Source organism: Wasmannia auropunctata, unplaced genomic scaffold, assembly GCF_000956235.1.
Source record: "Wasmannia auropunctata unplaced genomic scaffold, wasmannia.A_1.0 LD336050.1, whole genome shotgun sequence".
Classification (NCBI taxonomy): domain Eukaryota; kingdom Metazoa; phylum Arthropoda; class Insecta; order Hymenoptera; family Formicidae; genus Wasmannia; species Wasmannia auropunctata.
The window spans coordinates 610,246-621,423 of record NW_012026840.1 but is presented as its reverse complement, the minus strand read 5'-3'; the positions used below and the strand labels follow the sequence as shown (position 1 = coordinate 621,423).

General features: G+C 38.6%; 1 protein-coding gene and 5 non-coding genes across 7 annotated transcripts; 2 read left to right on the top strand and 4 right to left on the bottom strand.

Annotated features, from left to right (window-relative positions):
- Positions 1–142: 142 nt before the first annotated feature.
- Positions 143–214, top strand: Trnaq-cug. The gene has a single exon. It is a non-coding gene; the product is annotated as a tRNA-Gln (tRNA).
- Positions 215–802: 588 nt separating this feature from the next.
- Trnaq-cug lies at positions 803–874 on the bottom strand. The gene has a single exon. It is a non-coding gene; the product is annotated as a tRNA-Gln (tRNA).
- A 79-nt stretch (positions 875–953) lies between these two features.
- On the bottom strand, positions 954–1,025 carry Trnaq-uug. The gene has a single exon. It is a non-coding gene; the product is annotated as a tRNA-Gln (tRNA).
- Positions 1,026–1,253: 228 nt separating this feature from the next.
- On the bottom strand, positions 1,254–1,325 carry Trnaq-uug. Its single transcript has one exon. It is a non-coding gene; the product is annotated as a tRNA-Gln (tRNA).
- Positions 1,326–1,402: 77 nt separating this feature from the next.
- Positions 1,403–1,474, bottom strand: Trnaq-uug. Its single transcript has one exon. It is a non-coding gene; the product is annotated as a tRNA-Gln (tRNA).
- Positions 1,475–7,901: 6,427 nt separating this feature from the next.
- Positions 7,902–10,523, top strand: LOC105451518. Of its 2 annotated transcripts, none has more exons than XM_011692012.1 (9): positions 7,902–8,149; positions 8,240–8,329; positions 8,571–8,633; positions 8,740–8,805; positions 8,884–8,925; positions 9,016–9,087; positions 9,166–9,275; positions 9,664–9,854; positions 10,241–10,523. In XM_011692012.1, the coding sequence occupies exons 1-9, from the start codon at positions 8,066–8,068 to the stop codon at positions 10,441–10,443; spliced, it is 921 nt and encodes a 306-aa protein (XP_011690314.1). In that variant the 5' UTR covers positions 7,902–8,065; the 3' UTR covers positions 10,444–10,523. The 2 variants fall into 2 exon arrangements, with proteins under 2 accessions (XP_011690314.1, XP_011690315.1); XM_011692013.1 differs by having other exon boundaries at positions 9,177–9,275; positions 10,241–10,284.
- Positions 10,524–11,178: the final 655 nt, after the last annotated feature.

The following is an 11,178-nucleotide window of genomic DNA, read 5'->3' as shown; positions in this document are numbered from 1 at the left end:
GTGTAATGGTCAGCACTCTGGACTTTGAATCCAGCGATCCGAGTTCAAATCTCGGTGGAACCTTTATTTTTGTATAAAATTATTATTGCAAAAACGCTAATGAATTTACGACTTTAAAATATGCAAATAAGCAATGAACAGAGGTCCCATGGTGTAATGGTTATCACTCTGGACTCTGAATCCAGCGATCCGAGTTCAAATCTCGGTGGGACCTTTATTTTTGCATAATAATTTGATGAAACTTTTATTAAAACTTGAAACAATAAAAATTCAGAATGGGAATACTAACAAAAACACATGCAACGAATGGTTCCATTGTATAATGATTAGCACTCTGGACTCTGAATCCAACAAGTTCAAATCTCGGTGGAACCTATTTTTTTGCAATAAATATTGATTTCTATTTGTTGGAAGTACATATATAAATAAATCCTTTTAGATATTTCGATGAATTTTTTTATGTAAATTAATATTTATTGGGAAGAAATTATTAGAAGAATCTATTTTAATTTTGCTTCCGAAAAGCTTTAAAATTAGAAATACAGAAATATATTAATTACATTCATATTTAATTAAATTATTTTGAAAATTAAAATGTTATTTAATTAAATATGAATGTAATTAATATATTTCTGTATTTCTAATTTTAAAGCTTTTAGGAAGCAAAATTAAAATAGATTCTTCTAATAATTTCTTCCCAATAAATATTAATTTACATAAAAAAATTCATCGAAATATCTAAAAGGATTTATTTATATACGTACTTCCAACAAATAGAAATCAATGTTTATTGCAAAAAAATAGGTTCCACCGAGATTTGAACTCGGATCGCTGGATTCAGAGTCCAGAGTGCTGACCATTACACCATGGAACCTCTGTTTATTGGTTATTTGCTTATTGTAAAGGCGTAAATTTATTAGCATATTTGCAATAATAATTTTATGCAAAAATAAAGGTTCCACCGAGATTTGAACTCGGATCGCTGGATTCAAAGTCCAGAGTGCTGACCATTACACCATGGAACCTCTGTTCATTACTCATTTGCATATTTCAAAGTCGTAAATTTATTAACGTTTGCAATAATAATTTTATGCAAAAATGAAAATTCCACCGAGACTTGAACTCGGATCGTTGGATTCAGAGTCTAGAGTGCTAACTGTTACACCACTGAATCTCTATTTATTTTTCATTTGCACATTATAAAGTCATAAATTTTTTGAAATTTTTGCAATAATAATTTTATGTAAAAATGAAGGTTCCACCGAGATTTGAACTCGGATCGCTGGATTCAAAGTCCAGAGTGCTGACCATTACACCATGGAACCTCTGTTCATTACTCATTTGCATATTTCAAAGTCGTAAATTTATTAACGTTTCCAATAATAATTTTATGCAAAAATGAAGGTTCCACCGAGATTTGAACTCGGATCGCTGGATTCAAAGTCCAGAGTGCTGACCATTACACCATGGAACCTCTTGTATCTTTTTTATCAATGACTAATTATTGCAATGTTTTTTATCATTTCATGAAAGTATCATGAGTGCGGTGCAAAATAATAATATACTAAAGCTTCGGATTAAAGTCAAAATTTAGACTAGCTGTTTATCAATCCTTTCTTGTTAATTGACGCCATCACCAGATTTATTACTACTGGACCGTATGTAGTATATTTAAAACATATCTTTCAAGATTAGATATAAGTATGTAAAAGTGATTTGAAAACAGTTGATATAAAAAATTCACAGCAAATCATGTTGTTTATATCCTCAAGATCATCTCTTCGCTACAGCTGAGAGCTATGTCCCTTTAACACCGCGCTAGGAGTGGTCCAATCCTCTACGAGTTCGTAGTTCGTAGTTCGTGACCGGACGAAAACAATTAATCAGGAACGCACGCGTGCGGTCCTTTGACCGACGGGTCTTGCGGAAACCACTCAAATTAATTTCAAGTCACAGCATATTCTTCGATTTGACATGCTCTCGAGTGACGTCCAATCAGGGCCACCCCACACGATTCACGCGCGCGTGTACACAGCGTGTACACGAGAACGACGGCGGCCGACCCACCCTCTCCGCTCGCGCGCGCGCGAACCGGAATTCGGCAACACCCCCGAGATTCCATTTCTGTTATACTTTCCGTACAATACTTCTGCTTACGGTTCGCTGATCTTTGACTGACAGGATACCCGTGACACTTGCGTGCGGGACAATCGGGGGGTACTATAAACGCAGCGTGCTGTTACGCACAGTGGATCCACAGTATGTGCGGCGACATCGCGCGGGATGACAGCCGAGCGAGCAAGTGCCATTGTGAAATCACTTTTAGATTCGATTTCGAGGATGATTCAGAATGATACGACTCTCAATCTTGCGCATTCACTTTTTTTTTTGTTTCCGGGACTCCAACTATTGACAATACGATGAAATCGTATGTCAATGCTACAATCTCATTTAGCCTTTAGTATTTATATTGACAAACAGTATATTAATTTTATTAAATTGTACACCTATTTATTGTCAAAAAATTGAGTCTTGTTTATCTTAATAATTTTAATTACAGAATTACGTTAATAATTAATTTGAAATATTGATGTTACGTAAGTTAAACTAAAATAGATCTTTTGCGATAAAATAACGGTTCTTTTTTTTTAAGCCAAGAAGAGACTCGACCTACTTCCTTCAACCAGCGTAATGCAAGCGGGATGCTCGATTTATTTATCTTCCATTCTATCTTGTAACCAACTTTACTTTCTCGCCACGTTTGCTCAGCGAGTCCTGCCCGCAATAATTCTCCAGGGGTAGCACGACCACGTTACCCCGGTCTACGATTACATCTTTATGGTTTTATAACGGCTTATGCGTAAGGGATTCTCTTTTTTAAATCCCTCGTTTCGATTGAAGGAAAGAACACGGGAATCGTGTTTCCGCGAGGTACTTCCCTCGGTTTCTCTTACCCTTGTGCAAATTCGCTTTATCGTCGCGACCGCCTTAGAAAGCCTCGCGCCCCTTCGCACCGATGCGGGAAGACTTCGTATGTACACTTATTTCACGCTCGGTGGAACGACAGGACTCGAAGGGAACATCCTTCTCTCTTCACAAGGCAAAATCGAAGAAAGCCGAAGTGGAATGTCTTTCGGTGCGCGAACCGTGGTAAATTTCAGCGGTAATATATTTTCGAAAATGGATAACAAAGAGACTTTAAAATCTGAAAATGGAGATTTTAAAATCTGAGATATTATTTAAAGGTAACTCTGAAACCATTTACATCGATGTAAACGTACGTTGGTATTGTAATAAAGATAGAGAGAACGCCGTTAAGTAACTCCACATAAAAGCATCGCATTTTAAAAATCCGTTTTATTACTTTGCTAAGCTTTTTCTCAACGTAAGATCACATTTATTTAATTAGTGAACTCGAGACTGTAATTGTATACTTTTTACTAGGTTTACAGAGAATTATTAAATATTATAATTAAAATACATTCCTTTTTAAATGAATATACCTATCATTGTAGATATCCTACAATTTCTTAGTCAGGATATCTGCGATGATATATTCATTTAAAGGGAATGTATTTTGAATTAGAATGAATTAAGAAACGGTAGCATAAAAATTTCATTAAATTCAGCTCGCATTCTTACGTTGTGCACATTAATTCTTGACTCGGTGGCGAGTCTTTTATCTATCAGCAACATTTCACGAGTCTACTAAAATCAAATCAAGATACTTTACGCCGCGCGTTTATCTCGTGCATGTGGAATGACATCAAAAAGCCCAAAGACGCAAGTGCTCGGTGACAGAAGATGCATTTCGTCGTATAAAAGGCCACAGCTCAAGAGACGCTCTGTCTCGTCGCTGCACGTTTTCTCTTTTTTCACTAATGAATTCTTCACTCGAACGAGTAATTGGTATCTCGCATTATCCTCAATCAACGCGACTGTCCTCGCGCAGAGCGCTCACGGACGAGGCGAGGGAGGCTACACGGGCATCGGTGAAAGCAGAGCTGAAACCGCAGCGAGGTCGGGTGGGAGATGCCGGGAAACGGTAGCGAAAAGTGCATCAGCATGGGGGCTTTGCTGATTTACGAGGAGTCGTTGCTAGGAGAGCATTAATATCCGTGACGGAATATTAAACCGCGAGCGTCAATGGGTAGATCTTCAAAGGGATTTTCAGGGTGTCAGGGAGGGAAGGAGAGAGAGAGAGAGAGAGAGAGAGAGAGAGAGAGAGAGAGAGAGAGAGAGCCGCATCCCCGCAAGATTATGAGATTCTCGTTAAGTGTCACGTGTAAAGAGTTCTTTCATACGCGGCCGAGCCAACCCCTGGATAGCGTTGCTCGTGAAATACCGTCAGATAAAGGTGACATGAAAATTTATCGAACGCGCGCGGGGGTTTTCAGAGATTCGCTTTAAACTCCTCTGCCCCAATCCTCGGCTCTGATGTCCTGTGTACGATAGAACGTAAGCTGGCTTACTTCGCCAACGGTTTTACCGCGGTGAGCGAAAGAACAGAAAATTGCGCGGATGGATGCGGACGCGGAGGCTAAATTTGAAAAAGTACTCGTTTCACTGTGAAATTTTTATCACGTTTCTGTAATAGAATTTTCGCTAGACTTTGCACACGATGACGCATTTATGCAAAAGCGACCGATCTCTCATTTTGTCGGGCGTATCTCAGTTTTGCCTCGCGCGATCTTCGCGTCGAGTCTTATTTAACCGCGCATCGCGGTCGCGAATGTCGCTTGCTTTTGACTAAGTTTTCTATATCGAGTAAGAAATGTTTAATGGAACGTGACTGCACTGTCACGCAGAAATTTTCTCTTCACGCGAAACAAGAATCAGTGACTTTAACTCAAGCGGCGAAACATTCGGTACGAGCAGAGAGCGTTTGGGGAAAGACGGTTAATGAGATAAGAGAAGCGAACGGACGGGATCGGTTTCGGTAATAACGAGGGAGCATTTTTATAACGAGGATCGGCGTCGACCGCCTTCTCCTGGGGGACAGAAGCGAGACGTTCCTCGCTCGCGTTCGCCGCCGCTCGCCCGCGCCTCGTGTACCCTGCCTCGCGTTCGGTCCCCTCGGCGCCGCGCCGGTCGGGGAGAGGGAGGGGGGAGGGGGGAGAGGGGACAGGGGCGGACTTAATTATCTAATTAATTAACCTCAATCAGAACGATGAGTAATTTCTCGCTCGGGTGGCGCCTTTGCCGCCGAGACTTTCTCGTCGCGTTGACTGCGGGGAGCGAATTACGGATGAGCTCACGGCAAATCGATTATGTCCCGATGCTGTCGCCCCGAAACGGCGTGTCTCCGCCGTAGTAGTTCGCACACAAGAGAGGGTATAAGCTCCTCCTGCCAGGATCCACGATCCTCCGGCGATATCCTGCTCTAGGTGGCCGACCAATTTTCCTCCCCCTCGTCTGCCCCCCCCCCGTCTCCGCCTTTATCTTTGGCGCTTACGCCGCGCCGATCGCATGATAACTCGCTCGTGAAGGGCGATCGTGCTGGTCGTTCGTCCTTCGTGCGGAGTTCAGCGCGGAGAAGCTTGGGTCGATTTGGGAGATTTTGGGTAAAGAAGATAAATGAATATTTTTGCGAATCGCGGCTGACCTTCGCTATCATTATATTCCCATATAGAGTTAAAAAAGGATATAAGTATTATATCGAATTAAAACCGGTATCACTCATGAATAATAGCAATATGGAAAATTAACGCGAGTTTTGCACGGAAAGAATAATTTTGCTGGATCCAAATCTGAAAATAATTTTTGTTCAATAATCAAAATAATTGTTAGAATATCAAAACGTTTTATAGCAATGCTTATAATTTTTTACATTCCAACAAAATTTTTTGATGATTCAACAAGAATTAATTTTCAGGTCTGTATTCAGCAAAATTTTCAACAAAATCGTTCTTTCCGTGTGGAAATAATTAATTATTTAACATTACAGAATCAAATGTCGCAAATTTCACAATAGGTATTTATTTAACCATTTAAATTCCCAAACAAACTGATTTCCCCTCTCGCAAAATAATAACGACCCTTTCGCGGCTCTCAATTTCTATTCTGGATCTATCTCAGGTCGCTTCTCAATCCCTCTTTCTTTTCTCTTCGACAAAAGCACCCCCGAAGCTACCATCCAGCTGCACCCTGCGCGGCCCAGCACCGCCCCCGATGTGTAACTGACGTTTTTGACGCGTCAAGTGGTTCCATCGCGCTACTACCTCGAGGGTCGGCGCGTTTATCGGCTACTGTTTTACATAAACATCCCCGGGAGGGTGACGGATCGGTATGAGAGCGAACCTGCGGACGTCGCGCACTTGCGCGCAAACGCATCGCGACAGATTCCTCTAAGTGATCTCAAGTGTTTTCGCAGTTGATTTCGGCGTACTCTCACGCGCGTCGTACTGACGTTGACTATACCAATCCCGGCGTCCGCTCTCGAAGCTTTTTAAGCTCCGTTTAACCCTGGCCTCGGGGTCCATATAACTTCGGTATTTAGTTAGTCAACCCTGCCCGCGAGGCGTCATGGGAAACGACAAGTGCGGCCCAGTCTCGCCCCAGCTCGAGCGATGCTCGAGCGTATCACCGGCTGTGTACATATTCGGGCGTATACGTCACGCTGGCGCGCGTGTGTGCGGTTTGTCGCTGCATGCCGGGCGGCCTGTATGCCTTTCATGTGATAATCCTTGTGTATTTAATCGGAGGACGTCGATGGAGCTGGCTCGGTGCTTGACGCAAAAAGTAAACGATCCCTCGTGGATTAGTTCATAATTTGCTTTGAGCGCGGAGGGCAGGATGGAGGAGGGAGGAACACACTCGAACGTGGCGGACGCGACTTTCGACGAGTGTTTATTTAACAGTTTAGATTTTTTTTTTCCCCTCGACTTTGATTTCCGCCGCTTTGCGATTACGTTACGAGTTAGTTACTCGCGGTGTCTCTGTTTAAGTTTCCGCCGAACGTTATACTTTTTAGTTGTCGATCACCGGCCGGCCGGTGACGAAAGTGCCTGCATAGCGTTAAAGTTGGATTTAATACCTGCGCTATTATCTCGCGGTCTCCCTTGCCGAGTTGTAGCCGCGGAATAGCGCGTTTTAATGATGACGACGGGAGCGCGGTGCTGACGTCTGAAATTTCGGTTCGTAAAATTATAAAGCTCGTCGTTCGCAGGCGGGACCGCTCGCGTAATAATTAAAACCCTCGTAAATCGGGATTATGAGTTGCGCTGTATAAAAATGGGAAAGATTATAGATTGCATTTCAAGCTGTTATACGCATTTAAGTATGATACGCGTTGGGGACGAGTTCGAGAGAATGCAACACTTACAATAATAGCGGATTATGACAATGATAAGAGGATAATTATGACCCCGTGTGCGCTCTCCGCGCCGTCGCGCTTCCTATCACTTATCGAAATTACGCTCTCTCTTATCGCGGGAATTATATTCGTACCACTCGTGTCGCAACCTCTGCAATCGATAAACGGCCGGCCGTATGAAGTCACCTGCTTCAACACGCGCTTTCGCGCCTTAATTATGTTCATATGAAGGAGATTACATTATCGCGATCCCGCGAGGTGTTATTATACGAGTCCGCGCGGGGGAGATAATATTCCGATAAGGAAGCTTTTCAGAAGCTATACGATACCAATGCATAAAATATCGCAATTTGAGAGCCCTTAAACGCAAAGTGTTAAATCATTCAGGATTTAAACCAGGAGCGTTTTAGAATGGAAACTTGATTAGCATAATTTTTTGATAAATTGAAAATTTACGCGATTCTTATTAAAATGTGCTTGTCTCATGTCAATATATTCATTAACAGAGTTTTTGATTATAAACATAGTTTTGTTTCACGAAGTTCGGCACGGTTTTCTCGCGACATTCCGCTATTCACGATATATATAACTCGAATGGCGCAAGAAATGAGACACGTTCACACGATGCTGTCAAATCGTCCGGAAATTCTCGTTTCACGTCTTATCGCTCGATCTCCACGCTTGTTGGTGTGCTCGAGTTTCTCTGATTTTTGTAACTCTTTACTTTGCTAATGGATTGCGCTCTCGAGAATGTTCTCGCAGAGACCATGTTATTTCTCTCAACTATCGAGATCCCATCCGATTTTGAAGCTCGTTGACATTTACGACCGCCAGGTAACCCTCTTAAATCATCGTGAAAGCCAAATGATTTTGTCATGGCAGTGGCTTCTGACATTTTTTTTTTAACACTATTCATATTCGCAGTCGTTTATACGAGCATATGTTTTGGATAACTTTTACGTCTGCATTCTGATGTACATTTTGTTCTACGTAACGCTATGGTATGCTAATAACGTAAGTAGTCCGCATGTTTGCTTTTGTAATAAATTATAATTACAAAAGCAAGAAATAAGATACATAGTTAATCTACATATTAATTAATTACATATATTTAAAATAAATATGACATAAAATTATAACATGTATAACTAACTCAAAGTTAATTTATTTTTTTTGTATACTTATAAAAAATAACGTTATCTGATGTTTTTAACTTTTCAATTAATTTTAATATATTTCTCTGTATCGTTTTAAGATAATAAAACGAATTGAAAAATCAAATCGAGAAATGTCAACGACCGTTGCAGAGAACAAGACGGTCAGTTCCATTTTGTTTATGATATTTATATGTGCATTAATCTTTCTTTTAGTTAATAATTAATGTCGTTACATTTATGCACCTTTTTATGAAGAACTCTTTTTAGAAATTAGACAGATTGGTTTTGTTAAGAAACAAGAAAGCGGAATTCGAGAAAGTAATCGTAAAAACGGTTAGCAACGTTTCAACGGTTTCTTATTTTTTACTTTTATAGTAATATCTATATTTAATAAAGATGTTTACTCTATAGACAGATGCGCAAAAGGTGACAACAAAACATTTAGAAGATGAAGTAAGTTTAAGAGTTATGCGAATTGTCTACGCATAAACGAAGCTTAATTAACGTTTTAATGTTTCCGTAACCATCGAATTTATTATTTAGATCCACAGACTTAGCACAGAATTAATCACGACAACCAATAAAATCACCGGATTGGAAAAAGTCGTTGAAAAAGTAATGGTCGTCTTTCGACGTCTGTTCTGCAGTTAAATCATTTTTACCCCAGCTTCAGTAGTTGTTATTAAATCGTAGATGGTTTTTAGTACAAATACCCAGGCAAATTACTTAGCTCAGCCGGCGTTATCGAAGGTGAATGTCCAAAAGAATTCGAAGGAGCCACGAGCCCGTTCGAGATGTTCAAGGTGATTTACATAAATATCATCCCAAAAAGAGGAATATTAAATAAGATATTCTAAATTTCTTGCATTATGAATTAATAAATAATATTATGGGTTAAAGAACAAAATTATATAAAGGTTAATTCTAGATTAATCCCTCATCATCAATTCATTTTCCATTTTTTCAAATTTATACAAAAATATTTGTTGGTGTTTTTTTTGTCAGGATTTATTCGCGGTAATTTAATTAAAACGTAACGAGTTTTTTTGTATCACAATCGAGATATTATTAATTTATTATAAACATATATTTTTATATTAAAAATTAATTATATATTTTACATGAAAAATTAATAAAAGAAATTAATAACTGATTGTATCTAAAAAAAATATTATGAAATACGATTTTAAGATTCTCGAACCGTCATTTCCACCGTCTGTACCACCGGAACCTCCGCCTCGGAAGTACGGGATCTTTGTCAGTAGACCGCCTGGGCAGCGCAGAACGTCGTCTGCAGTTGCACCTGCAACTCCACCGCCAAAGATCGGATTCAAGTAACAGCGCTTCTGCAGAAGCATCCTCCGAATCTGTTAATCAACATCGTAAGATATCTGTTAATTATATCATAATAATACTAATCTTCAGATATGTAAATAAATGTGTGAATTTACTCGTGAAAAATTATGAAAACAGAGAAGTATGCGAAATATATATTAATTCATGAAATTCGAAATGTGTCGGCCTAGAAGTCAAGTATCTGCAATTGTAATTTTAATTCATTCTGTTTTTCGCATGTGAACTGAACATCACTCGCCTTACCATCTGTTTCCTTTATGTCGATCATTTCACGCGAGATTTTCACGTTTTATTCTTTTAGCTTAAATATTTTTCTTTTTTCTTTTAATTGCATTGTAAAGCAAAGTTTCTTGCATACCTTCAAAATGTAATTTTAAATTGAGTTTAATTTCACACAATCTCTATCTTACAGCTACCAATAAAATTCTTTCGCGATACAATTATCATGACGGCGATCGAAAAAGGCATCCTAAGTGGCTGTCCACGAAGACGCGTTTGCAACGATCTTCATGTTATAACATGCGTAAGATTCATATGGATTCCTTAAAAAATGTCACACCTTTCACGAAATCATTATTAGGATTGGCTACTATCTTTCTCCATGGACATCCGTAAATAAAATATTCGCACGACTTCAATGACTCAAAGATAAATTTCGCAATTTTTCTCGACATTTTTTATTTTTGCTTTTAAACCGTCATAAATAAAACTATGCTACGAATTATGTAATTTTTATACTTTAATATTTATTCTTATATTGTACACTACTATAAAAAAACTGTGTAAATGAAATTATAATAAATCTATAATAAATATGTAATATTAATACCCATATTTAAATTCCCTTTCTCTTTCAATTTCTAATTCAAGTTTTAGTTGAAATATTATAAACGAAAGATTTGCGTTACTGCTATTGCAACAGACTTTACACTAACGTTTCAGCTTGATATCATGGACTAATTTCAATAAAAATGTATTCGGATATATTGAATAGATATTGAGTTTAATGTTATCTTTTTAACTAGAGTTATTTACATATTGTGTTCAATAAATTTAAAATTATGCCCACACGAGCGATAAACTCGGTTATTAAAATGATAGAATAATCAATAAAGCATGTGTAATTTTTTCCTTTTTTTTTAATGTTTTTTATTTGTTCCGTGAGAATATCTTTTATTTTACACAACTTAGACTCTTATGCATAACTTGTAGTCGCTGTAATGTATGAGCTACATTTGCATTCACATTAAAAGACTTAATTTAAAAATTGCATTCTTCATAAACCTTGATCAAAATGAATATTTATGCAAACTTTACTGCGAGATATTCCGAGACATTAGATAAACAAAT